At 57.2% G+C, this 27,569-nt stretch overlaps 1 protein-coding gene across 1 annotated transcript; it reads left to right on the top strand.

Moving 5' to 3' along the window:
* Positions 1 to 3,759: 3,759 nt before the first annotated feature.
* On the top strand, positions 3,760 to 27,569 carry LOC135885531 (probable hydrolase PNKD). Its single transcript, XM_065413277.1, has 9 exons — positions 3,760 to 3,929; positions 16,626 to 16,741; positions 17,302 to 17,414; positions 21,313 to 21,371; positions 23,760 to 23,852; positions 24,250 to 24,413; positions 25,129 to 25,215; positions 26,220 to 26,335; positions 27,396 to 27,569. The coding sequence occupies exons 1-9, from the start codon at positions 3,760 to 3,762 to the stop codon at positions 27,567 to 27,569; spliced, it is 1,092 nt and encodes a 363-aa protein (XP_065269349.1).

Below are 27,569 nucleotides of genomic sequence, written 5' to 3'. Positions count from 1 at the left end.
CTCCTCTCGGCGAGCAGGAGTTCCGCAGTCGACGGGGGAGCGCTTCTGGGATTGATTTATCACGTCCAGATGAGACGCGATAAATCGATCCCAGAAGATCGATCTCTACCCACCGAATCAGGCGGATAGTGTGGACCTAGCCTTAGCGACTAATACATTTATTTGGGCATCAGCTTTCGTGGGCTAGAACTCACTTCATTGGATGCATGGAGTGGAAGATACAGGAGCAGGGATAAATACCTGAAAAGATGTGAGTTGCCTTACCAAGTGTGAGGTCAGTCTAACGAGACAATTACATTGACCGCAGGATACCAAGGGAGGAAAAATAACTTCTGAAATGGTAATGAGAGTGGCCCATTTCAGACAGTTGACAAGAAGGTGTGAGTAACAGTAGGGAGAAATTAGTATGGGGGAAATTAGGTTTTGTAATGACCCAACCACTCCCAGTCTTTATTCAGGCCTAATCTGATGGTATCCAGTTTGCAAATTAATTCCAATTCTGCAGTTTCTCGTTGGAGTCTGTTTTTGAAGATTTTTTGTTGAAGAATTGCGACTTTTAGGTCTGTAATTGAGTGACCAGGGAGGCAGAAGTGTTTTCCGACTGGTTTTTGTATGTTATAATTCTTGACGTCTGATTTGTGTCCATTTATTCTTTTGTGTAGAGACTGTCCGGTTTGGCCAATGTACAGGGCAGAGGGGCATTGGTGGCATATGATGGCATATATCACATTGGTAGATGTGCAGGTGAACAAGCCCCTGATGGCGTGGCTGATGTGGTTAGGTCCTATAATGGTGTCCCTTGAATAGATATGTGGACAGAGTTGGCAACAGGCTTTGTTGCAGGGTTTGGTTCCTGGATTGATGTTTTTGTTGTGTGGTGTGTAGTTGCTGGTAAGTATTTGCTTCAGGTTGGGGGGCTGTCTGTAGGTGAGGACTGTCCTGTCCCCTAAGGTCTTTGAGAGTGAGGGATTGTCCTTCAGGATAGGTTGTAGATCCTTGATGATGCGCTGGAGAGGTTTTAGTTGGGGGCTGTAGGTGACGGCTAGTGGCGTTCTGTTACTTTCTTTGTTGGGCCTGTCCTGTAGTAGGTGACTTCTGGGCACCCTTCTGGCTCTGTCAATCTGTTTCTTCACTTCAGCAGGTGGGTATTGTAGTTGTAAGAACGCTTGATAGAGATCCTGTAGGTGTTTGTCTCCGTCTGAGGGGTTGGAGCAAATGCGATTGTATCTTAGAGCTTGGCTGTAGACAATGGATCGTGTGATGTGGGATGAAAGCTGAAGGCATGTAGGTAAGTATAGTGGTCAGTAGGTTTCCGGTATAGGGTGGTGTTTATGTGACCATCGCTTATTAGCACTGTAGTGTCTAGGAAGTGGACCTCTTGTGTGGACTGGTCCAGGCTGAGGTTGATGATGGGATGGAAATTGTTGAAATCCTGGTGGAATTCCTCAAGGGCTTCTTTTCCATGGGTCCAGATGATGAAGATATCATCAATGTAGCGCAAGTAGAGTAGGGATGTAAGGGGATGAGAGCTGAGGAATTCCTCAAGGGCCTCAAGGCAAATCACATCTTTTCATGTATTTATACCTGCTCCTGTATCTTTCACTCCATGCATCCGATGAAGTGGGTTCTAGCCCACGAAAGCTGATGCCCAAATAAATGTGTTAGTCTCTAAGGTGCCACAAGGACTCCTCGTTGTTATGGCTTTGATAACTATCTCCAAGGACTGGCCCTGTTTACCATTGCAATACCCTTTGGATATGTCCTTAAGGATTGCTTACAGGTCACCTAACTTGCTGATTGTTAATCCTTTGTTGGCTCGGCGTTACACAGTGCAATTAGCACAAGCTATTTTGTGATGTTTAAAATGGTCAAGGGACGTCCCCTAAACTGAGGGGCAGATGGTCACCCTAAGGGACAAATAAATGAATTGAGGGACGGTCCCGTAAAATAAAATTGGTTTCCGAGTTCTCTGTTCTCACTTTGTGGACTGTAGCCCTCTTTCTAACACCTGGACATATCGTTCACCCCACCAGTGGAGGGTGGGGCTCTGGTTAGGTGCGCAATTCCAATTAACTACATGCCTGCCTCAAATGCGGATAGAGTAAAACTGGGAACCGTTCGTTATAACGACAGCCTGCTCTGGGGTGTCAGTTTTGGCGAACAAGGGGTGAAATTCACGCTGTGCAGTGAGCCAAGCCTAAGGGTTGGCACGGTTTCATAAACTCTATTTTAATTCTTTGGTTTAAGGATCTGCATTCTCGTGACGAAGCTCACATGCTCGGCAACCTCAGTGTTTCTGTCTCATTAAACTTACAAGGCCAATTTCGGAGGAGCGAATTACAGTCCTCAGTTAAAGATGATTCTATTACCGTGACCAGGCCAAGCCCGCAAGTCCACGTTCAAAGCTAGTTGAAAATGCAAACTCCACACGCTAAGGTCCCACTCCTGTAATCAGATCCATGCAGGCAGAGCCTTGGTGCCCACATAGACTCCCACTGACTTTACTAATGTGCCTAGGTGTTTGCAGGCTCCGGTCCCAGGGAAGGAAGAAGGTCCATGCATAGAAGCTGATGGAGAGGAAATCACAGATAGTTGTGGGCAGGGCCAGCTCCAGGCACCAGCTGAGCAAGCTGGTGCTTGGGGCGGCAGATTGTTGGAGGCGGCATTCCGCCCAATCCTAGGGCGGCACGGCCGCTTTTTTATTGTTGTTGTTGTTGTTCCGCTCCGGCCGCCCTGTAGGGGGCGGCGGCGCGGAGGACCGGAGCGCCCTGCAGGGCAGTCCTCTTCCTTCCCTCCCCGCCGACCGGAGCGGAACCCTGGCGGCAGGAGGCGGCGCAGCGGGAGGGGCCGCGTGGGAGCGCCCCTGCTGTAGCCCTGGCCGCCCCCTTCTCTCTCTCTCCCGCCCGCTCCCTCCCCCCCCAGCCGGTCCCCCTGCACCCGCGCTCCGGCCGCGCCGCAGGTTTTTTTATTGCTTTGCCGTTCTGGCTGCCCCGTTGTGGGAGACATGGGGAGATAGCTAGAGGGCTGGTGGCTGAGCGGGCTGCGCAGGGTGCCTGGGTTTGAAGGCCTCTTTCCTGGCTGCATTGGGAGTCACAGCACTCCAAGGCAACAGAAATGATATTCATAGCAAATAATGCTTGTTAATTAATTATGATTTGTGGCCATGCTCATTCAAAATACACGGTCTGCATTCATTAACCACTGGCCATGGTATTGCTAATTAATAACTGATAGCTCAGCAGGTTGCTCCAATTAAAGACAAGTCCCTGGAGGCTAGGCTGTGTTGATATGGGCTTATCCAGCAGGGACAGGAAAGTTATAGGGGTAGGATGGGTCTTGCAGTGACTGTGGTTTGAAGAAGGCCAAGGGACTGGTTATCAGCGGATCCCAGCAGGCCTACGCTGATGGGGTTTGGAAGAAGGCTGGAACAGTCGCTGACCCGGAAGGGGGAAGGGGCCAGGAAGCAGGGGAAGGTGAATGAATTGGATAATCATTTGCAATGGCAACTTGTCACCAATCCACAATTAATTCGGAGCAGGCCGGGCTCAGCGCAGCGGTTGGCGCTAGCTCAGGGCCCCCTTTCCCTCGGGCGCTGACAGCCAATGCCCACAAGGTGGCGCTGCAGCCCTCCCCCCGAGTTGAGTGTCTCCGCGTTCTATGGGCGGGGATACATCGCATTCGAAGTGGGCGTGGTTCGAAGGCTGAGGCCGGCGGCGTTCGCTGGTCTCCCGGGTGGCGGAGGCGGGGCCGCCCTGGAGCATGGCGTGGTCCGGCTGCCTGTCCCGGCTCCAGGTGCTGGCGGCCGCCTTGGCCGCCTGCTGTGGGCTGGGGGCCGCCTCCCTCGCCCGGTGCCGGCCGGCGCGCCGCCTCCGCCACTACCTCGCCAAGGTGCTCATGGCCCTGGCCGGGCCCCTGGTGTTCCGCATCGGGTGAGTGCGGCGCGGGGATCCCGCTCGGACCCGCTCCTGGCTCTCTCCCGCCGCGGGGGGTTGGAGCTAGGGGGCCTCATGGGGCCAGGGGGAGGGTAAGCTGGCGCGGGGAGGGCTTCATGGGGCCGGGGGAGTGGGGGGAGGAGTAGGCTGTTGATGAGGGGTATGCAGGGGAACTGGGTATGCAGGGCAACTGGGGGGGTTGGCTGGGGCTGGACCAGGGAGGGCTTATGGGGGGCTGCAGGGGCACTGGGGGTGTAGGCTGGAGGTGCTGCTGGGGCTGAGGGGGGTGGAGGGGAAGTTAGGCTGGGGCAAGGGGGAGCTGGGGGGGTTGGCTGGGGCGAGGGAGCTGCAGGAGGAGCTGGGGGGATTAGGCTGGGCTGGAGGGTTTGACTGGGGCTGGACTGTGCAGGGCTTGGGGGGGGGGCTGCCGGGGAGCTGGGGGAGTTAGGCTGGGCTGGGGGGGATGCAGGGGGGCTGTATGGCATATGGGGATCTGCAGCAAGAGGTCTGCATGCATCCAGGAAGGCTGGCTGGGTTGAGAGGGCATCTCACTGGGGGACTAAGGGGAGGGTTGGTGGCTGAGCTGAGAGGGCGGTGCAGGGTGACTACCCTGCCTGGGTTTGAAGAAGGTCTCTTTCCTGGCTGCATTGGGAGTCCCACAAGTTGCCCTTCTCTCCCCCATGGGGTGCTCCTGGGGACTCCAAAGGGTTTGCACTGCACTGATTGTTTGGTGCCCGAACCGCTTTGGGTGGGGGGATGCTTGTACCCCCCTGGGGGGTAGGTGCCGAGCACAGGGGCCCCCCTGCACAGTAGCCACTGAAGGTCTTGGCCGGCTCTCTCTGCCATGTGCTGGGGAGCCATGTCTCCTTTGCTGCCCTGTGCAGCACTGTGCTAACACATACGCAGGCGTCTCTGGAAAGCTCCAGCTGCCTGGGGTGTGCTGTGTGCAGGGTCAGCGGGAGAAAACGCTGCTTTCAGAACCCACACAACGCCTGGCATTATCCTTCCCTGCCGGGATGTGCCCACGTGACCCAGATCCCCAGACCCAGGGGTGCCACAGCTTCCATGCAGCATCTGCTCCTGGGGACCCAGCTGAAAGCTCTGACTGTAGCTTATTGTCCGTCAGGAGCCTGCGGAGTGTCTTCCACGCACGCTGCATCCCGAAAGCCTTTAGAGCGCTGGGTAATAGAGGGCAGGTGTCGGTTCCCAGAAGCAGCGGTGCGCGGTTTGCACTATGGAGAATAGACTGAAATCGGTCCCTGGTGGAGCTGGGAGGAGAGCCCGAGTAACGGGCGAGCGGAGAGGCCCTGGCCCAGGTGTGCGTTGTGCTGATGCTGCAGAGAGGCAGGAAGGCGGCTCAGAGCTGTGGAGGAGAAGGCTCAGGCAGAGGGTAGATTCCCCTCTCTTACAGTGTGATCTGCAGAGCGAAGGATCCTAGCCCTGTGTGTGTGTGTGTGTGTGTGATGCACTGTGTATTCAGGGCTTGAAACACTTGCTGGGTGTCTTGTAGCTAGAGGATCACTTGGTAGCAATGAAGGAAAGGGGCATCTGCGCGCAAGGACTAGGGCAGACCCCTGGTAACAGGCCCAGCTCCCTCTGCTCATGCACCTCTCCCGGGACGCCTGCTGCAAGCCAGTTGTCAAGAATTGTGAAAGTCCTGTGAGCCGTCCAGGTGTGCGTGCACTGGAGCCGAGCGGCCGCCTGATCTTGTTGTTGAGCCTTGATCTTTCCTCGCCCCATCCCTCCCTTGTTGTCATGTCTGAAACTGCCTGGGGCAGGCACTGGGGTGTACAACGGGTTCAGTGACATGCCGTGGCTGCTGGGCTGTGCTGTGAAGGGTTTGTCTTTCACATCCGCCTCTGGCTGGTAGGTGTCAGGTAAATCTCAAGTTCCAACCTCTCCCGGCTACTGTCATCTGTGATCCCTGCTGGGACCGGGTTGTCTGCTTTTCTTCTCCCCTAGCTTCAGTCTCTGGGGGCCCTCCTGCCTGGTGAATTACTCCAGCCTATGCTCCCAGGAGCTTTGCCTGGCAGTGTGAAATTGACATAATGCTCGACACTTTCGCGGCAGCTCACAGCATTCTGAACAGTGTCTTTAAAACTGGCCACGCTCATTCAGTGCAATCATTCTGCAGCGAGGGGAAGCTCTGAAGCAGCTGTGGAAGTGTAGGGCAGGGTGGGGTGGCTGGCTCAGCACCGGTTGACGGTTTTCGGCACGACTGTCAGGGCTAGGAGGTTGATTTAACAAATGGACAGCTTTTGATTCTGGAGATGCTAATGGGATTCATTGCCAGGGCGCTTTTGTTATAGTAGCATCTGTCTCAGCTGGGGCCTCACTGCATTTGTACAGTGTGCAGGACATATTAAGAGAGAGCCCTGTTAGCTGTGTGGATTGTTTAGCTCTGTGACCTTGTCTTCACTAGAAAAAAGGTGTGTGTGTGTTACCTAATGTGTTTAATCCTAGTGTAGACAGGGTAAGTTGTAGTTCTATCTCGTGTTACCTGGCGAAGGTGAATGCTACAGGGGAGCTGTGGGTTTGCCTCGCTCAGCTAATGCATGCTAAAACTACAACTGTCCTGTCTGCACTAGGATTCGAACACGTTACTTAACATGTTAACTTGCACACTTCTTTCCCTTTCATTAGTGTGGCCTGTGTGAATTAAACTGGATTTTCTTTCATCTTTGCAGAGCTCTAATCCCCTGGCAGGCAGAACATCAGCCATCAAAGGCTGAGACACGTTGAAAAGGGAGTATGACCTGGTTGTGTCATGTCTTGGGAATCCACTTTTGGAAAAATGGGTCACCAAGGAGGTGGTAGTTGTTACTCAGCGATTTAAAGAGCTGTTGTCAACTAGTTTTAGAGTCAAGCCTTAACTTTTGCTTCAAAAGGCGTTTTATGAAACCCACCAATCAGAAATGTTTGAGCAGATCTTTCTGTTAACCCCAAATCAACAGCCGCATCAGTGTCTAGTGCAGGAAAGGTGGAAACCGACTAGAAATAAATAGTGAAACTGTTTTCTTTGGCTGAGCTCAGAGAGGTGCAAATAGTAAAAGGAGCAGCAAATCTTCCTCTGTCTTTTGTATCGATCTGTCTGCTAAGCTGCTCATAGATTATTAAAACCAAAGAGGAATTTCAAAGTCTGCAGTCCCTTTACCCAGGTTGAGGACAACTTGAAAAAAGCGGTGGTTCTTTTAACTGTATGCCGCCTTAGGTATCAGAATAGCATCAATCTGAGTTGGGGCCCCATTCTGTGTGTTCGCTGTGTAGCTCGTAGTGAGCTTACAGTCTAAATCTCCAAGATAAAGGGAAGCATCGTTGTCTGCATTTCTCAGAGAAGGAACTGTGGTGCAGAGAGAAGAAGTGAGGTAACCGATCTGTGGCACAGCTGGGAATTGACAAAGTTTCGGTTCAGTCCGTCAGCCCAAGACCAGCCTTTCCCTATGAGACCTCTGGTTTTTTTTTTTTTTTTTTTTTTTCTGTCTTGTATCACTGCAAATGATCAGGGCCACATCTCCTAGCTGCTGGACAAATAACTAGCATGGAAGAATTCTGTGTCGCTTGTCGGAGTCTGGGATTAACAGAGAGAATTGCTTTATTTATCCGTCACCGGGAGAAGGAATCAAGTCCTCAGTCAGCAGCTCGGTGTTTGGACAATGCTTCGGAGATGTGAATGACTGGGCGAATGCCAAGCGTTGTTATGTTCTTAACTCTTCCGAACTTGACGGGCTGGTTATAGAAGTGTTTCAAAACTTTACCAGATCCCAAGGGTAATGAGACTTTCAACTCTTGTCTTTCACTAAAGCACAATGTGGATTTTCCCTGGATGTAATAATTAACTTGCAATGCCCTCAGCCCATTCTCTTCCGGCTGGAGATTGTGAGCAGCGTTATCGAAGTGTTATCTTTGATCTCTTGCACTGCGCTGTGTGTCATTCACTAGCAGTAAATTGTTGGGCTTTGTCAGGCACCACTGACCCAAGTATCCCCGTTTCAGGGTAACTGCACCTGCACTCCCCCACGTGGTCCCTCGGGGGCACCCACGTCGGGTCTCGGGCTTCCAGACGTCACCTCTCTTGGGAGGAGATGCACGTCTCTCCCCCTCCTGACTGGGGTTTGAAGGCTGCATAGCCCCTGCAGTCCACTGTGCTATCCCCTGCAAGCCAGCCTGCCTGATTGCCCGCCTCCGTGCTTTGCCTTCTCTCCGATGGCCACAGACAGCGTGTGGCCGGCAGTTGCAAATCACCGCACCGCTCTTCCTAAGCCAGCACCTCTTACTCTGAAGGTAAAAGCGTCACCGGGACAACGTATAGAAACAAGGAAGAAGTTCCTCTACACATGCTAAAAGCTCACCCAAGATCCCCCATCAGTCTCATGGGTCCCTTCCACGAGATTTGGGGCCCTTGGATAGAAGGGCCCGTCCATTCGCTGGGTCAGAAAGAAGGGCCCGAGGCAGTTTAAATGCAGCCTTTTTATGCCAGAAGCCCTTTCTTGGTTGATGGCTGGAAGATCCCATTTGAACCAGCGTGTGCAAACCTCCCTGGGGGGCTGGTACTTCTCTGGAGTTGGTACAACCTGGGTGCTTTTCCTTAATAACCCCACCCACCCACACTGCGCCTGGTTCCTGGCACAGCTGTGGCAGCCCCCCAGTGCCTGGAGTTACATACAATCCCTGACCTACAGTGGACCCCTTAAGGAAGAGATGATCCCCAAGAGAGATGCCTTTAGTTCTTTCCCAGGCGCCCGATCCACTGGGTAAATGCAGCATTAACTGCCGAGAATTCAAGCATGTTCAGAGCAAGAAGTCTGAAGCTCTGGGTTCCACAGTACCCGCCACTCGCCTCTTCTGCACACCCGTGGTGAATGGCTGTGCAGTGTATGTCTCTCATCGTGTAATACTGTGAAGTTCTCAGGGAGGCGCGCTTGAAAGAAAGCGCTGTCACAGAAGCTAGTGGAGAAGGTAACTTTCTGCTGCCTGTATGAGGGATCGTGCTGTAGGACAGTGTCAGCTGAAATCACGCCTCTGACTGGAAAGACTTTACTGTTGTTCTGCAATTGCTATAACTTAAGGGGGCTGTGGAACTCTCTCCCACAAGGCATTGGAGTCAAAGAATAGAGTAGGTTTCAGAAAAGGATTCGTGTATGGGTGAGACCATTCTGAGTCCCATTAGATAAGCCGGAGCCTTATTTCTAAGGGATATTTACTCTCGTGCTGCAGCCCATAAGCCAACCACAGATAGGCAGGATATAGGCAGAAATTTCCCCCTTGGACCAAATTCACAGGTAAAGCCAGAAGGGACCACCGTGATCATCCGACCTGACCTCCTGTAGAACTGAATTCGCTCCTGTTTGACCTAGAGGAGATCTTCTAGAGACACGCCCAGTCTTGATTAAAACTAGGGCTGTCAAGCGATTAAAAAAAATTAATCGTGATTAATTGTGCTGTTAAACAATAATAGAATACCATGTATTTAAATATTTTTGGATGTTTTCTACATTTTCAAATATATTGATTTCAATTACAACACAGAATACAAAGTGTACAGTGCTCACTTTATACTGATTTTTTTATTACAAATATTTGCACTGTAAAAAACAAAAGAAATAGTATTTTTCAATTCACCTAATACAAGTACTGTCGTGCAATCTCTTTATCATGAAAGTTGAACTTACAAATGTAGAATTAAGTACAAAAAAACTCTGCATTCAAAAATAAAATATTGTACAACTTTAGAGCCTACAAGTCCACTCAGTCCTACTTCAGCCAATTGCTCAGACAAACAAGTCTGTTTACATTTGCAGGAGACAATGCTGCCTGCTTCTTGTTTACAATGTCACCTGAAAGTGAGAACAGGTGTTCTTATGGCACTGTTGTAGCCGGCAGCCCAAGATATTTGTGTGTCAGATGCGCTAAAGATTCATATGTCCCTTTATGCTTCAACCACCGTTCCAGAGGACATGCGTCCGTGCTGATGATGGGTTCTGCTCGATAATGATCCAAAGCAGAGAGGACCGATGCATGTTCATTTTCATCATCTGAGTCAGATGCCACCAGCAGAAGGTTGATTTTCTTTTTTGGTGGTTCGGGTTCTGTAGTTTCTGCATCTGCGTGTTGCTCTTTTAAGACTTCTAAAAGCATGCTCCACACCTCGTCCCTCTCCGATTTTGGATGGCACTTCAGATTCTTAAACCTTGGGTCGAGTGCTGTAGCTATCTGTAGAAATCTTACATTGGTACCTTCTTTGCATTTTGTCAAATCTGCAGTGAAAGTGTTCTTAAAACGAACAACATGCTGGGTCATCATCTGAGACTGTTATAACATAACATGAAATATATGGCAGAATGCAGGTAAAACAGACTAGGAGACACAATTCTCCCCCAAGGAGTTCAGTCACAAATTTTAATTAACGTATTACTTTTTTAATGAGCATCATCACCATGGAAGCATGTCCTCTGGAATGGTGGCCGAAGCATGAAGGGGCATACGAATGTTTAGCATATCTGGCACGTAAATACCTTGCAATGCCGGCTACAAAAGTGCCATGCGAATGCCGTTCTCACTTTCAGGTGACATTGTAAACAAGAAGCAGGCAGCGTTATCTCCCGTCAATGTAAACAAACTTGTTTGTCTGAGCAATTGGCTGAACAAGAAGTAAGACTGAGTGGACTTGTAGGCTCTAAAGTTTTATGTAACAAAAAAAAAATCTACATTTGTAAGTTACACTTTCACAACAGAGATCGCACTACAGTGCTTGTATGAGGTGAATTGAAAAATACTATTTATTTTATCATTTTTACAGTGCAAATATTTGTAATCAAAAATATTAAATGAGCCCTGTATACTTTGTATTCTGTGTTGCAATAGAAATCAATATATTGAAAAATGTAGAAAAACATCCAAAATATTTAATAATATTCAACTGGGATTCTCTTAACAGTGCGGTTAATCATGATCAATTTTTTTGAGTTAATTGTGTGAGTTAACTGCGATTTAATCGACAGCCCTAATTAAAACCGTTCCAGTGATGGTGCATGCACCACGATCCTTGGTGAATTGTTCCAATGGTTAATGACCCTCCCTGCTAAAAAAAAAAAAAAAGTCTCATTTCTAGTCTGACTTTGCCTAGCAAATATTTCGTAGCTGTCAGTTATGGGGCTTTTGTCCTGCTTCCGCTGAAGCTTCTATACTGGTGGAGGCTGGGCTAGACTGATAATCCTACCTTCCCCCGGCCTGGCAGTTTGTTTACTTTGTGTATGCGGCGTCTGGCTGTATAATCGGTTAGTTTTCTTTCCGGTTTTCTGTGGGTCTTTCAGACAGCAATGGGGTGGGGGATGGGAGGGAGAAGTGGTTTTTAAAAAACAGGAAAACGTTCTACAACCACTAACACTGGCATGGGGATTTGGGTAAATGTGGAGCATGCATGAAACTACCTTTCAAGTAGTTATTGACCGTCCCATTTACCCGTAATCCAGCCATTCTCCAGTTCGATGAAGGCCTGTTGTGGAACACTGTGTTGGAAACCAACCTCCTGGCTTACCTTATCGACACCATCAGTAATTAGAGCCGAGGGGTTTTTTTTCTTTGTGTTCATCCAGTTGATCTCCCCTGCTGATTTTTGGCTGTCTTACTGATTGCTGGCTTGGCCAGTGGTAACCCGTGGAGTCAGTTTCATTTCCTTGTTCTCAGTGCTGTAGTGTTTGGGTTGCTTATGGAAGCATCTTTGTATGAAAAGCAGCTGTTCCCTCTAGTATCTGTCTCTAGCCTGCGTGGGGGGGGAGAGCCGGGAGGGGGGGTTGTAAGCTTCGTGGCAAGTTTTAAACCTCAAAGTAAGCTTTTATTTGTTGTTGTTCTGCAGTTTTTGTCCTGCTGTGGTAGCTGTTTGTTGTTGCTGGAAAAATATCCAAAGTAGGGGAAATTTCAACCCAACAAAAGCCAGTTTTGTTTTGTTTTTTACATACTGCCTCGTAACTGCTGCTGAGATCAAGGGCTTAAGTCCAATCCTTTTTGGAATTGCCCTTTCTGGCCGGCCAGTAACTGCCCCAGGGCTCAGCAGGCGCTTCCACTGAGGTTATGCCACAGTTGTCCAGGGTGGTGATTCTGGCTGGAATATTTTTGCACAGGCGATCGCGGGGACAAGATACCGAGCTCGAGGGACCTGGGCTCTGAGCTGATCTCTGCCAGGGGAGATGTTGTAACTGTCCACACCCCGCCCCCCCTCACATGCTCACCCCACTGCCCAGCAATGTCCTCGGGACAGCCATGCACTCCTCAGCTGGGGCGGTCTGGGCCAGAGCCCACACCAGAGTCATGGGGTCAGCAGGGGAGACGGGCTCAGAGTCCAGTCCGGCCTCGGAAACTGCTGCTGTTTGTTTCACTGTGGCCGTTCTCTGCCACCCACGAGAGGCACTGCGCACACACCCACTCCCGTGGGGGGTGAGAGCCGGGGGCCTGACATGGGTTCAACTTTAATTGAAGGGCGGCTGGTGGGGTTTCATTGTCTCCTTTGAAGGCGGGGTTTGTGACCAGCGTGGTTCCCCAGGGTCTGCTCCTCCCCAGGCCCAGCATCTTCTGGGGTTTCTTGTCTGTCCGGCCTCATGTGATCCCGCCCCAAGGCCCAGTAGGGTCCCATCTCCAGCACCTGCGCTCTCAGAAGCCACATGCCCACCCCGGCAGGGGGGGTCGCTGTCATTGCCCCCATGGTACGGAGGAGCCCAGGGATTCCCACAGAGGGATTTGCCCAAAGCTGGGGACGGAACCCAGGAGTCCTGATTCTAGTCCCTGCTCCAACAGACCTAGAGCAAAGACATGGAACCCAGGAGTCCTGATTCCCGAGCCGCAGCTCCAAGGCCTCCTTCCCTGGACCCGGCTCCTCAGTGGGGTAAGAAGGAGGGGCTTGCAGCTGGCTAGAGTATCCAGCTGGAGCTGAATGCTCCCCTGCTGAGCTGGGAATCCCCTAGGGGTGTCGCTGGAGGGGCTGAGTGCAGGGGGTCGGGGGGAGGCTGTGCCTTGTCACCTCCCCTTCTCCCCCAGTTACCAACACTATTGCGGGGTGCTTTGAGCTCCTTGCTGGGAGCTGATGTGGGGACAGGGAAGTTGCTGCCCTGGCTGTGGGGCTGACTAGTGTTAGAGCAGAGGGGCCTGAGTCAGGACCCCCTGGCTACCAGCCCCAGGCCAGGCATTCCATATGCAACCCTGAGTGTCGCTTCCCTGCCCCGTGCCTCAGTTTCCCCAAATGCCTCCAGAACTGCAGCTGGGGGCGGTGCTAGAGAGCTGTAAACTCTTGTTGTTGTTATGAGTGCAAATTAGGTGCTGCCTCTGGGCTCCTGGCAGAAATTGTCACCCTTCCCCACTGCCCCCCAGCCTCCCATCCACACACACATACATACACCGTATAGCAAGGCAAATACAAGTTAAAGCTTGTGTGTCTGAACGGGTTAATGCTACTCCAGCTTACTTCCCTCTTTTAAAACCACGGGGCTGGGGCCCTGGCAGAGGGAACTGGAGGTTTCATGATCACTGGGATGGCTGGTGCAATTAGTGGAGAGAAACCAGTGTGGAAGCCTGACTGGGGGTGGGGAGCGTGCCCCTCCCTCTCCCTCCCTAACAGCTCTGGGGGGGCTGCCCTGCCTGCACTGGTCTAGGAGCCGCTGAAAGCTCTTACGCTAAAGACCTCAAAGCCCCTGACCTGCTGATCTCCAGCCCCTGCTCAGGTGCCCAACCCCCAGCTGGCAGGTCTTGCCACCCAGAATGCCCGGTGCCAGTGGCCGCTACTGCCAGGAGCGTGGTGCTGGGGTCCGGGCCTGCTTCCCCTGCTCGCAGGCGTTGTCTCTCTGCCAGAGGCGTACAGGGGTTCGGTTGAGCCCTGCTCAATGCCATGGGCCAGGCAGGTTGCTACTCGAATGCATGGCGTGTCAGCGCCTCCCGCTGGAGTGTCTCAAAGCGCTTTGCGGCCGTGAGCGACCCACGCCCGGCACGTCTGCCCTGTGATGTGCCTTGTACAGACGGGACCCTGAGGCCAGATCTACCCCAGGGAGGAGGTGCCAGCAACGCGCTTCTACCAGTGTAGCTGACTGCAGCCTCCCCCAGCGAAATACATGACGGTGGTAATAGTGTGTGGCCTGAGGCACCAGGGCTTGCTTACGGTCAAAGAGTAAGAGAGCCAGGGAGAGAACCCAGGAGTCCTGGCTCCCAGACCCCTTCCCCCTAGACCCCACACCCCTCCCAGACCTGGGAATAGAACCCAGGAGTCCTGACTCCCAGACCCCACTCCTCTCCCAGAACTGGGAATAGAACCCAGGAGTCCTGATTTCCCAACTCTCACCTTCCCTTCCCCTCTAGACCCCATTCCCCTCCCAGAACTGGGAATAGAACCAGTCCCAGCTGTGACCCACTACACCCAACTCCTCCCCACCCTTCCGCCCCCGGCCAGGATAGTTGCTTGCTCTTGTATCTTTGGAGAGAAACCAAAAGAAATGCCGGGTTGGGTGAGTCCAGGAGCAGTGAAAGCAACACCTTTCTTCCCCCCCCCCCCCCCCCTCACACACACACACACACACACACCATTCCTTCTCCAGGCCCCTCCAGGGCCATTAACCAGCAGCTGCTCACTGGAGCTTCCCTGCAGGCCGGTTTTCCAGATGTTGGGGGCTCGTGTGCTATGAAAGCCGAGCCCCTGAGTTGGCCCTGCTTGCTAGGGGCTGGGGGGGGGGGTAGTCTCCCCAACTTAACCCCTCCCCCCGCCCCCAGGCACTGAGCTCGCTTCCTGAACCTGGCCTCACACGCTGTGTCCTGGGCGGACTCATTGACACATCTGCCAGCTCCCCACCCCTGCTTGGGAAGCCCGTTGACAGCAGCTCTCCGGGGTGCCCACGGTGCGTAGCGCAGAACCCTTCCTCCGGGCAGGGGGCGGGTGCAGGTCGGCGCTCCAGCAGCTGTGACTTTCTGATGCCCGGGGCCCAGAGCTCCCGGATAAGCTGGAGGATTATTGTGGATGGTGGGGGAAGGGCAAAGCTCGTTTCTCACAAACCTGGCCAGCGTGCCAAGGAGCCCTGGCCTGTCTCACATCTGGCGCTGCGCCTTCAGGGGCGGGGGAGAGCCGGCTTGGGGCAGCTGGCTGCTGTTCTGACTCTTCCATGCCTGGCTCTGCCAGTGCCCCTCGCTCCTGCCCCCTCCACCATGTTGCAAGGGGCACCTGAAAGCCAGCCCAGGGCGTTCTCAGTAACACAGATCAGCCCCCGCTCTGTCTCGTCAGCCCTGCCATGCGCCTCTCCAGCGCAATGCAGGGAGATTCAGCTCCCCTGGCTCCTACCCAAACTGTCCCCCAGTAACAGGACCATCTGCCCCCACTTGGGAGCACCCCCCTGCAGAGCCACCTGGGGGTGTCTTGTTCCCCTGTTTGCTTAGTCCATGCTGTTCCATTGACTTGGAAATCCTTCTGTAAGTGGTGCCCCTGCCAGAGCGCCTCTCTGGGGAACCTGGCCCCGCTGGTGAGATCATCTCGAGCGTGGAGTTTGGACGCTGAAAGGCGCAGCCCCATGTGTGTCTGGCCGTGCCCCGGCTGAGACGGGCGAGGGGCTCGGCCTAGTTTGCCTTTGGGAGGGGGATAGGAGGGGGGCGTCTTGTTGATGCTCCTGCTGCAAATGCTGCCCCCCCCCCTCCCCCGCATGCAGAGCGGGTGTGAGCGTGGGAGCCAGGCGGACGGGCTGGGCCCGCGCCGATCCCAGGGCGCTGGGAGTGCTGGCGGTCAAAGCCGTGCTTCCCAGGCGGCAGAGAGGCAAGGGTGGGTGAAGCCTCATTAGCCCCATTTTGCAGAGGGGAAAACTGAGGTTAACAGCCTGGGGCCAGGGTCCCCAGCTGGCGCAAATGGTGGGAGCTCCGTTGACGGCAAGGGGATTACGCTGATTTACACCCTCTCAGAAGCTGACCCCCTGGTTCTCAGGGCACCCGCAACTGCTATTGCTGGTCTGGCTGTTGGGAGTTTGGCCCCGGGCGGCGGAGGGAATCTGTGCGCCGGTGTACGCCAGAAGAGGGTCGCCCTGGGGGGGGATCGACAGGGCCAGCGCTACGGGCCTGCACTGTGACTTCAGGGATCGCTGTCCCAGTGAACCCGCCGGGTGCAGACACGGCTCATGCTGGTGACGGGGCTGGTTTTGCTGGCGTATCTTGCGCTGGTTCGGCGGATAAACTAAGCTCGGCCGGCAGAAGCGTTGTTGGGCAGTATCGCCGCCTCTACGCTGGAGCTTTCGCTGGGCTAGAAAGGTCTTAAATCCCCTCCCTAACTGACGTCGAGCTGCTCTCCTGCATCCGACCTGGCCTGCGGCAGAGCTGTGAGCTAACCTGTGTCCTGGCTTCCCGGTCCTTGGGCTCCCATCCCCAGCTCTGGTGTCTGGCCACTGCTCGGCGGACAAAGCCGCCGGCCTGGCCACCTCGCCACGGGCTGCCTGTGACAGTAGGAAGAGATTGGTCTAAAAGCTTTGGCTGCCGCCTCTTGGAAAGGGGGGAAATCCAGACCCTGATGCTTTCCTGTCTCTCCCTCCTTTCTCGGGGGGGATGCTACCTAATGGCACCCTAGGTTGCTCTGCAGCACATCTGTCCCCTACCCCAAAAAGGACAGGGAGAGCAGCTGAGTTGCTGGGCCCCTGTGACAGTGGAAGGGAGACCCGTCTCACTCTTGCCCTCTCCCCGTCCTCTCCCCAGGTACAGCCTGTACGCCCGCACCAAGCTGGGCTACCTCTTCTACAAGCGGCAGATGAAGAAAGCCCGGGAGCGATATCCACATGGCCACTCGATCCCCCAGCCCATGATGTTCAATGGTGAGTCCTAGCTGCTTCTGGGGCTGCCCCCCACCCCGCTTCTGGAGCCCGTTCTCACTCATCCCACAAGTCCGGGGTCCAGACCGGAGTGCCAAGGTAGCACGCCGCCTGAGAGAGTGAGTCTCTAGCCCCCTCTAGCAGCAGGTGCATGAGAGGGTAACAGTCTACTACAGCTGCCAGCTAGTGGAGTTCCTCCTTTAGCTCCGGCGGCAGAGCCTTGTGCTTTTAGCACTGAAGGGGCCGGGTTCCATCGCGGGGGGATGAAGGGTGGTTACGCTAGCACATGGATCCAGGTTCGGGTTGGGCCAGGGTCTGGGGATCTAACTGGGCACGAGGAGCTGACAGACCCCAAATCTCGTGAGCTGCTCCAGCAGTAACTTGGGCCTCGTCTGAGCAAACTCTCCAATTCCGCTGCCTTGGCCCGAGTCCGGATCGGGACAAATGTTGCACGGTCAGAGTCTGAGCTGGTTGGTCCCTGGATACTCGGGGCTGCCTGGGGTTTGAGGCTCTGGCTTAGAGCCCCTTTCTCAGCTGCTTGTCTGTCTGCCCTGTTACCTCAGGGGTAAAGATCCTGCCGATCCCTGTGTTATCCAACAACTACAGCTACCTGGTCATCGACACCCACTCCAACACTGCTGCCGCAATCGACCCCTCAGACCCGCTGGCCGTGCAGGTGAGAACTCCTCCCCTGCCCCGGCGGGGGCGTTCTCCCGCCCCACTGGGACCAGCGCCCCGCCCTCCGGCACGTGAAATTGACCGGGGGATCGATCCACTGAGACGCGCGGGGGTCTCTGACGCTGAGGGGTGGGGAGATGGGACCCGCCCCCTTTCACCATCCCATAGCCGCTGTGCCACACTCTGGGGTGACAGCTGCTAGTGCCTGAGCCTCTCTCTGTGCCCCCTCTTCCTGCCCACCCTCCTCTCCCAACTGTCTTCTCTGTATCCTGAGTATCTGCCGGATTTTGCCAGCAGCACCGACCTTTGCCTGCTGGGCTGCCTGTCCCACCCTCCCTGGTGTCGGGGGGCAGCAGTGAAGGGGGGGCATCAGACAAGGAAGATCAGGCCCCCAGCCTCGCTGCAATCGGTGCCTCTGGCCCCCTCGCTGCCCTGCTCTTCAGAGGCCCCCCGCAGCCACCGGCCCAGCCCCCTCCTTCCTGCTGCCTGAGGCTGCGAGCCCTTTGTGGTCCCGCCTGTTTGTTCCGCGGCCGGGTGGGTGCCAGAGACTCCATGGAGCCCGCTGGGGACTTGGCTGCTATTGATTTTGCAGGGAAGGTGCCCGGATACCATGGTGACGGGTGAAAGGCTAAACCCCTGAGAGAGAGAGAGAGCTGCGTGTGTGGGGCTGGTAGGAGGGGGGAGGAGAGCGAGAGAGAACGAACAGTGAGATATGCAGCACGGAGGAGGCGGGGGAGGCCACAGAAAGGAAATGCAGCACTCCCCTGTTTGGGGGAGGGGGGGGAATCCCAGCTCCTAAAATACCCCTCCACCAATGGAACTGCCCTCAGTGACTGTGTGCACACCCAGCCGCACCCCGTCACTCCGCTGTGCTCGGGCATTGGCCCCTCCCTCCCCCCAAGTTGCAGTGGGGTGATAGGGAGCATGGGACCACGGGGCTGGGGTAGGACCAAGGCTCCATGCCTGTCTCCAAGCCCCACGCTGTGGCCACTCAGAACTTCGCAAGTGGGGCGGGGTGCTGCTCCCCCAGCTGCACAGCGCAAAGAAGAATCCCCTTAAGATCGTAGCGCTACAGGGCCCATGACACAGATGAGCAGTTCTGAATCCAGCCAGCAGAGGGCAGCGGTGCATGCACTGTCTCATTACAACCTGCTTTACAGAGAACTTGGCTGCCCCTTTTAACCCCGTCATGGCCAGTCCTAGCGACGGGAGACAGCAGCAGCTGGTGCGTCAGCCCCTCGGTGGCCCCGTCTCTGACATAGGGGACGCTTTGCCCAATGGTCAATACAAACCAACTGCTGGCTCCACTCTGGTGCGCCCAGCCGGTTGGATCTGTGCCCACAAGTGGTGCCTGCTGCGCCCTCCCTGAGAGCAGCTGCCCCCTGTGCATGCTGCCAGGACATGCCAGGCTCCAAACCCGTTACAGAGCCACCTGGGAGCAGGGCTGAGTCACTCAGGGGACGTCCCCTGGGCAGGCGGAGGGGGTGGCTTCTCTGGAAGCTTGTTCAAACTTGCGCTGCCTGCTACCCAGCATGTGGGAGATCAGCCAGCATGCAGATTGCTACTACATTGGCCTTGGTTCTTTTTAACCCCTCAGGGTCTGGAACTCACTTAGCGCCAAGAGCAATGAATCCTGGGGAATGAACTTGGAGGGGGACCTGCCCTTGGGGCTGGCAGGAAGCAGTGGGAGGAGAAGGGGAAACTTGGCAGAGACAAAGGAAGAGCAGCTGCTGCATGGAAATGACTGCTTCCAGTGCAGGGTCTGCGCTGGGCATGGAGGAGCCTTCCCAGAGCTCCCAGCTGCGAATGGGCCACCAGCAGGACAGGACTGACTCTAAAGTAGCCCTCCCCCCTGCCCAGCTAGGGAAGGGAGCCCGTGCATGAGCCCAGCCGCTCCGCTCCCCAGCCAGATCGGGGCGGCCTAGGATGCTTTGGAAGCGAGTGGCAGGACCATTGGCCTGTATAGAATGACTTCTGGGGCGTGGGGGGGCTCCCAGCCCCCCATGGCAGCTCAGGGTTAGAGGCCTCTTGGTGCAGAGAGATGAGATTCTCTGCTCTGGTCACTTTCACCTCGAAGCCCCAGCCTGGAGCTGGGTGTGGATCTGCCTCTGCTCACAGAACAGCCCCAGGCTTATGATCAGCTGCATCTGCACGGGTGGAATCTGGGCTCAAGGAGGGTCAGCAGCACCTCCCCTCCCCCTCCAGAAAAGGGGGCCTGACCCAGAGGTTGTCTGGCTGGCTCCCAAGCTCAGTGTCGCTGGTTAAACTGTGTGTGCAGTAAAAAGCGCCGGGGGCAGGAAATGGCTCGGCGAAGCTGAAGACGAAAGTGAGGTGGCAAAATTTACAGACGATACAAAATGATTCAAGATCGTTAAGCCCAGAGCTGACTGCGAGCGAGGAGCGACAAAGGGATCTTGCCAAACTGGGCCACACACCGGCAGATGAAATGCAATGCTGAAAAAAGGCAACGTCAAGCACACTGGGAAAAGTAATCCCAACTATATGTAGAAAATGCTGGGGTCTAAATTAGCTGTTACCTCTCAAGAAAGAGAGCTGGGGGTCATTGTGGATAGTTCTGTGGAAACATCTGCTCAGTGTGCAGCGGCCGTCAAAAAATCAAAAAGAATGTTAGGAACCATTAGGAAAGGGCTAGATAATGAGACAGAAAATATCCTATTGCCTCTATATAAATCCATGGTATGTGCACACCTTGAATACCGTGCAGTTCAGGTCGCCTTCTCTCAAGAAAGATAGATTGGAAGTGGGAAAAGGTCAGAGAAGAGCAACAGAAACGAGTAGGGGGATGGAACAGCTTCTGTATGAGGAGAGATTAAAAAGTCTGGCACTGTTCGGTTTAGGGAAAAGATGACTGTGGGGGGATATGAGGGCGGTCTATAAAATCATGACTGGTGTGGAGAAAGTGACGAGGGACGTGTTATTTACCCCTTCACATAACACAAGAACCAGGGGTCACCCGATGAAATTAACCATCAGCGGGTTAAAACAAACATAAGGAAGTGCTTTCACACAACGCCCAGTCAGCCTGTGGAACTCCTTGCCAGGGGATGTCGTGAAGGCCAAAACTAACTGGGTTCAAAAAAGAGCTAGATAAGTTCCTGGCGGGTGGGTCCATCAGTGGCTATTAGCCAAGATGGTCAAGGACGCACCCCCCTGCTCTGGGTGTCCCTAAGCCTCTGACTGTGAAAAGCTGGGAGTGGAGGACAGGGGGTGGCTCACCCACTCATTGCCCTGGTCTGTTCATTCCCTCTGAAGCACCTGGCACCGGCAATGGTCAGAGACCGGATCCTGGGTGAGATGGACGATTGCTCTGCCCCAGTCCGGCCGTTCTTACATTGCTAAGCTACAGCTTCCCTGGGGATTCCTGTAGCAATGGGGTGGGGCCGGCCGCGGGTGCTGGAGAATGGGAGTCCTGACCCCCGCCAGGGGCTGGGAGGGATCTGGGCTGCCGTGCGGAGCCCTGGGTTTGCATCCTGCCAGGCTGGCCGGGCATGGGCTACTCAGCCCTATGGCAGTCCCGGGTTCGAGTCTCGCCCATCACACCTGGGGCAGCTGTGGGATCTGGGGGCAATTCCTTTGCACGGAGTGTGGAGCAGCGGGGGGGGGGGGGCTAGGTCAGAGCGACTGGAGGGTGCAGCAGTGGGGAGCCCCGGGGGCCTCCAATATCAACAGCTTCCGAGACAATTCTGGGCTTGAATGAAATCACGTGGCTGCCGGATTGGGGGAGGCGCTGGCTGGCTGGTCACCTCCTCTCCCATGTCTGTCCCCCAGTTGATTGGGCAGCCCACCCCACCAGGCAGCTCCCTGTTTCTTTAGCCCCTGGGGTGGGCTGGGTTTGCCCCCCTGGGCTGGGCTGCTTACGCTCTCTCTTCTTCCAGGCAGCCATCGAGCAGGAGGGGGTGACACTGGAGGCCATCCTGTGCACCCACAAACACTGGTACGGGGGCTGCTCTGGGGGACATTGCCCTTTGGGGGCGGGGCTGTGCTGGGTGGGAGGCAGAGCATGGGGGGAGCCCAGGGCTGGGGCTGCGGTGGGATTGAGGGTCAGGGAAGGGCTCTGCCCCGGCGTGTCCGGCTGCCATGTGGAAGCGATGGGCAGTGCCGGAACAGAGGGGGAATCTGGGGGGGTCGGCGGAGCTGAGAGGAGCCCATTCTGAAAGTCCCTTGTTAGCAGGGTGAGGAGGGAATCCGAGGCTTGCTCTAGCCTTCCCTGGCCCAGCCTCCCGGGAGCCCCTTCCTTTCCTGGCCTTGGACTGCTGCCTACAGCTGGGGCGGGGGCTCCCGGGGCCGGCTGGCAGGTGCCTCTGCGGGGCTGATGAGACAGTGGCTCCAGCCCGGGGGCCCTGCCCTTCCTCCGGTGGTGCGGGGGATTTATCTCCCTGGATGCCCCTCTCGGAGGCAGCGCCTCACCCTTGCCTTTCCCTCCCAGCTGGGGGGACGGGCCCCACTCCTCGGAGGTGGCAGAATGAGTCGCTGCTGTGTGGGCAGAGTGGGAACCCGGACAGATCAACCCTCCCCCTTCCAGGGGTCCTGTGTTCCTTCCTCTTCACTAGCTGGTGCCCTTAAAATCTGCCCCCCAGTCCTGGCTGCTGTTGGGGGGCCTCCCTGGACCGTGGGTTTGGTAGGTCTCCGGCCAGTTCCCAGGGGACAATGGTTCATCTCCAAACCCCACAACCAGCCCCCTCGTTAACCGCACTCAAGAGGCCAAGGCTGGGGCTCCCCGGTGGGTCTGTGGCCCGTGGGCAGGCGCTGGCGCGAGGGTTAGAGACGTGGTCCCCAGAGCCGTGTAGCTTGGCTGCAATGTCAGCTCTGGCCTGGCCGATCCTGCCCCCTCTCCAGCCCTGGGGGAAGACGGGACTCTCACCAGCTGCTTCTTTCCTTCCTTGTGCCCCCTCCAACACCTGCCCCTTTCCCTGCCCCCTTCCAGGCTCCCCCGGGTGGGTGAGCCGTGCAGCTGGGTTACCCCAGCCTAGGCGAGGACCCTGGAACTCCCCTCCCCGCTTCCATCCTCGCTGGCTCTGGCCAAATGCCGCAGCCGGTTCATTTCAACCACCTGCTCCCCTCGTCCCAGCCACCACAAGGGCACCCCCCCGCCCCTCCTCCCACCCCCCGCCACCTCCGCGAACGCGGTTCTGTTCCGGGTTGGTGTGGGGGTGCCCTGATGCAGCCCCCGCCCCCCAGCGCTGTCCCCAGGGACCTCGATGGCTTTGATCTCATGAGCTCGGAGGGGGGGTGTTGTAACATAAGCCATGTTCGCTTCCTGAAAGGCAGCGGTTTAGCGTGGGCCGGGCCCTGGCTTATCTCTCCCCGGCACATGTGGCTGGGCCGGATAAGGGGCAGGGGCCAGGAATGCTGGGGTGGGGGGGGGGGGATGGCCACGAGCCAGAGCAGCCTGGACAAAGCGTGTGTGTGCGGAGGAGAGCATGACGGGCAGGGAGCCCCCGAGTTTGGGGCGGTTGCAGAGGGGCGCAGGGGAGCCTGGGACAGTGCCCTGCAGGGAATGATCGTGCCCTGGCAGAGGGGGCTGGATGGGCCCCAACGGGCCCTTCCTTTGGGTGACTGCAGCGCTGCCCGCATCCCCCCCCCCCAGCCAGCGGCCCGCGTGCACCCCCTCCCCCCGGCCAGCGGCCCGCGTGCACCCCTCCCCCCCGCCAGCGGCCCGCGTTCACACACACACACACACACACACACACGCCCAGCAGCCCGTGTACCATGGCTAGTCCCTGCTGGGGGTGCCTGGAGTCTGGCCTCCGAATGAGAAGCCGCACAGCTTGGAGCGAGCAGGGATTCTGTCTGGGGGTGGGGAGGTGTCACCCTCCCTCCCCCCCAGCATGGAGCACCCTGTTCTCCTGGGATTTGGGGCCGCTGACCCCCCAGCTTTCTGCTCCCCTGGCATGAGTGGAGTGGGGCAGCGGGATACCGACTTGAGTGGGAAGGGATACGAGGAGGTGGAGGGGATAGACACTAAACGCTGGATTCGGGATGGGCTATTAAAGGAGGGGGGGCAGGCCTCTGTGCCTGGTGGGGGGGCCCTGGGTAGATGTCTGCACCCCAGGCAGCACGGATGGGGGGTTGCTCAGCAGGGAGAAAGTCGGGGTGCCCATGGAAGCCAGGGAGGGTTTTAGTATCGGGTGGGGGAGGGGTCCCTGGCGGGGGAGCTGACAGCTCTCTCGTGCAGGGATCACAGTGGGGGGCTCGGCTGGGGGAGGGGTCCCTGGCGGGGGAGCTGACAGTCTCTCTCGTGCAGAGATCACAGCGGGGAGGGTGGGGGGCTCGGCTGGGGGAGGGTCGCCCAGCGGGGGAGCTGACAGTCTCTCTCCTGCAGGGATCACAGCGGAGGGAACATAGCGCTGAGACGGCGTTACGGCTCCTGCAGGGTGTACGGCAGTGCCTGTGATGCCATCCCTGAGCTCACCAAGTAAGCGGGGGACTGGAGGGGGACCCAGGCCTCCCCTGCCCTCTAGGGCGAGCGGGCAGCAGGGTCTCCATAGCCCTGCTCCGTCGCCACCTTCTCTCCTGCGTCCGCGCCTCGTGATGGTGACGGGGGCACACGTCCCCTGGGAGCTGGGCTGAGCCCTGCCAAACTCATGTCACGTGTGGGCCGATCTGTGGCCAGTGCATGGATGGTCACTGCTGGCCCAGCCTTCGCGGCTGATGCCTGTCCGCAGGGCGGGCCGGGGGCTGGGACGCACCGCCTGAATCCACGCCCCGGTCAGGGGATCAGCGGGGGCCGCCTGGCTCCGGATCCAGAGCAATCTATCTGGTGGCGGAGTATCCTCCCAGGGCCCTAACAGCCTGTCCTGCCCCCCGCGCAGCCCCCTCTCGGATAAGGAGACCGTCACCGTGGGACAGCTGTGTTTCAAGGCTCTCTTCACCCCGGGGCACACCGTGGGGCACATGGTCTACCTGCTGGACGGGAAGCCCTTCGAGGGGCCGGCCTGCCTCTTCTCTGGAGACCTCCTCTTCCTCTCAGGCTGCGGTGAGCTTGGCTTCTTTGGTTCTGTCTCTAGTATCTGCCCTGCGGGGGGGAGGCACAGCTCATTGGTGGGGTTGGGCCCCCCCCGCTCCCTCCCTTCACTCTTCAGGATGAACGAGATGCAGCTGGCACGAGCTCGGGCTTCCCTAAGCTGCCCTGTTCCTCCCCAGAGGGGGCTGCATTTTAGTGTTGGGGGAAAGGAGGGGCTGGGGCATTGCTTTTGTCAGGGGCTAACAGCCCCACTAACCGGCCCTCAGTTGGTCTTTGGTTCCTTCCCCCGACCTCCCTCTGCCCCACCCCAACTCTGGGGATAGTGGGGTCTGCGCCCGGTTGGCAGCATCGGGGGCAGAACTCAGGTCCTCCAGCTCCAGAGGCTCCTCTCTCTGCCCCTGGATCTCGATGGGGCACACCCCCTCCGCAGCAGCAGTAGTGAGTTGTTATCCTCTGGGGGCTAAGGCCGCTCACAGACGCTTTGCGGAGCAAGGTGTGAGGGGGGTGGGGCGGGGCGGTTTGGGCTCTGCTAGCATGGTGGTGGGTGCGGGCTGCAAGACCCCGCCGTGGGGCATGGGTTGTAAACACCCCACTTGGGGGAGGGGCGAGCGAAACGGCTCCTCCTGGGAGGAGGGGGTTGGCCCTCGGCCTGCTGTCCCAGCGACCCAGGGAGGCCGGAGCCCGTAGGGTGGGGACCACGTAACATGCTCCCCCCATGGTCTTGCAGGGCGGATATTCGAGGGGACGCCGGAAACCATGCTGGCCTCGCTGGACACCGCTGCGGACCTGGCAGAGGACACGCTGCTCTGGCCAGGTGAGCGCCCCCTGCCAGGCAGCAGGCTCGAGGGTGGGGTTTGTGGGGCAGGGAAAGGGGGCCAGCAGAGGCTGGGGAAATCCCCCGATCTCCACAGGGGCCGAGCTGCAGGGGTAGGGGCGCAGCCTGCATTTCAGTGCCACGAGTCAGGGGGGCCTCAGCCCCGCTGGGGGTCGCTGACCTAGATCTGCAAGGAGGGGAAGGAATCCCTGCTCCTGGGCCTGTGCCGACATGGAGCCAAAGCAAGGCCGGGGTCTCGCCCGTGAGCTGTATTTGTCCGCAGCCCATGGCCAGGTTAGGGGCAAGGCTGGGGTAGACCCGGGAGGGGAGCTGCCGGGTGGGACTGAGGGCACTGTCCCTCTCACTTTTTACATCCGTGTGTGGAATGAATGGTTTGGGGTGCAGGCTACCCCCAGGCTGCAGTGGGGAGAGAGGACTCCCCCCAGCCCTCTCTCGCCACAGCAGCTCGGGGCCGGGGGAGAGGCACCTCTCCATGGGGACGGCAGCTCCGGCAGGCCTGGGCCGAGCCAAGGGTGCAGCTCCTCTCCCCCGGCCGCGGCAAGTCCGTCCTGGAGCCGGCAGGGAGCGACGCCTCTTCCCGCCACAGCCCTGAGCCCCTGCGCGGGGCTTAATAGGCAGCTGGGCGGCCACGCAGCTTAGAGGGACCTTAGATTGAGGGGCATCGCTGCAGACGCTGCCGCAGTCTGACCTCCCTGCTCTGTCCAGAGATCTGGTTTCCTTGGCTCCCTGGACCTCACCCGTCTCTAGCCCCTTCCGTCTGAGGATCTGCCGGCCCCTTGCCTGCCCCTCCCAGCCACCCTAGGGGGCAGCAGGTGATGTTCCCATAGGGCAGAAGCACGGAGAGGGGCCGGCACAGATGGGAATAGAACCCAGGCGGCCTGGCTCCCTACCGGGTGCTTGGCTTGCCAGTCCGTGCCCTTAACCGGAGCCCCAGCCCGTGCCAGCCCCCTCTCCCCTGGTCACTGCCCTCTCTGCTCCCCAAGGACACGAGTATGCCCTGGACTGCCTGACGTTTGCCAGCCTGCTGGAGCTGGAGAACCCCGTGCTGGAGCAGAAGCTGCAGTGGGCGAATCAGCAGCGGCTGGAGAAGAGGAGCACAGTGAGTGTCGGTGGGGGAGTGCTCCCGGGCCTTGGCATCCGGGGCAGGTGCCACTCGCGCGGGGCCCAGTTCCTCTTTCCTGGCTCTTCCCCCCGCTCTCTCTCCCTACGCCGGGGCTGGGAAACACCTGGCCGGAAGTAGTGCCGCTTCCCCTGCGGCTCGGATCCAGCTGCTTCCTAGCCTGGCAGTGGGGGGAGGGGGGCACAGGCTGGTTTGAATTCACACCCGCCCCGCAGGAACCCAGAGGGCATCGGGTGCTGGGCCAAGGCCAGGAGATTGGCTGGCTGGGGTCAGCTGTATGTTGCAGTATATTAATCTGTCACCTCGCAGCTGGTAGCCTGGAAAATCCAGCATTCGAAGGGTTACGCTTGGCAAGCAGGGGCCAGGTCCCTTTGCCCCCAATCTGGATCCCTGCCTCATTTCCCCAAAGGCCCCCCACCCGCAACCTGCTCCCCATCCAGCTGCAGCTCGCTGGATAGCCATAACCCATGGGGCACAGGCCACAGCAGTGTCCACTCCCTCGGCACCCCTAAACACCCTCCCTGCACCCCATTAATGTGTCTTGACCCTGGACCTAGTCTCTGCACTGGGTATCTGAGTAATTCCATTCCACCTTCCTAAATTCCCCTCGCAGGGTTTCATCTGGACTTGGGGTCTGTCTTGGCTTCCCATCTTAACCCTGCTGGAGCATGCTGCTGCTATATATGGCTGCCATACCCCACCCCAGAGGCAGCCGCATTTCAGTAATCTCTTCGGTTTATACGGCGCCTGGCACAATGGGGTGCTGGGGGTTACCACAATCCAGATAGTAAAGGAAAATAGCTTCAAAACTGGTTTGCAGGAGCTGGTCTCTAGTAAAAGGAGCTGGAGAAGTTGTGGATTTGGGATGCAGACAGGCTGGGCTCAGCGCAGGCTCAGGGGGGATTAGAACATGCAGGGTGCGTTGCCTCTTTCATGCTGGGATCTGTGGTCTCAACGGGCTGCGGCTCTGTGCCGGGCACGTCGGTGGCCGCGCCCCGCTCTGCGCATGCTGACCTGGCCCCGTCTCTCCCTGCCCCAGTGCCCCTCCACCATCGGCGAGGAGAAGGAATACAATCCGTTCCTGCGGACCCACTGCTGGGAGCTGCACCGGGCCCTGGGGCTGCAGCGGCTGAGAGGCGAGGACTGGGACAGCTTCCGGGCGCGGGTGTTGAAGGAGGTGCGGCACCGAAAGGACCTCTACAAAGCCAACTAG

This window comes from Emys orbicularis, chromosome 11 (assembly GCF_028017835.1).
Source record: "Emys orbicularis isolate rEmyOrb1 chromosome 11, rEmyOrb1.hap1, whole genome shotgun sequence".
Taxonomy (NCBI): Eukaryota; Metazoa; Chordata; order Testudines; family Emydidae; genus Emys; species Emys orbicularis.
The sequence above is the reverse complement of the archived record's forward strand: the minus strand, read 5'-3'. Positions and strand labels throughout refer to the sequence as shown.

Bases quoted from the DNA above. Each gene is read 5' to 3' on its own strand.
- LOC135885531 (XM_065413277.1), top strand. From the start codon at position 3,760: ATGGCGTGGTCCGGCTGCCTGTCCCGGCTCCAGGTGCTGGCGGCCGCC. The intron at 23,853-24,249 runs GTAAGCGGGGGA...CCCCCCGCGCAG, and splicing joins GCCATCCCTGAGCTCACCAA to CCCCCTCTCGGATAAGGAGA. The intron at 26,336-27,395 runs GTGAGTGTCGGT...TCCCTGCCCCAG, and splicing joins GGCTGGAGAAGAGGAGCACA to TGCCCCTCCACCATCGGCGA.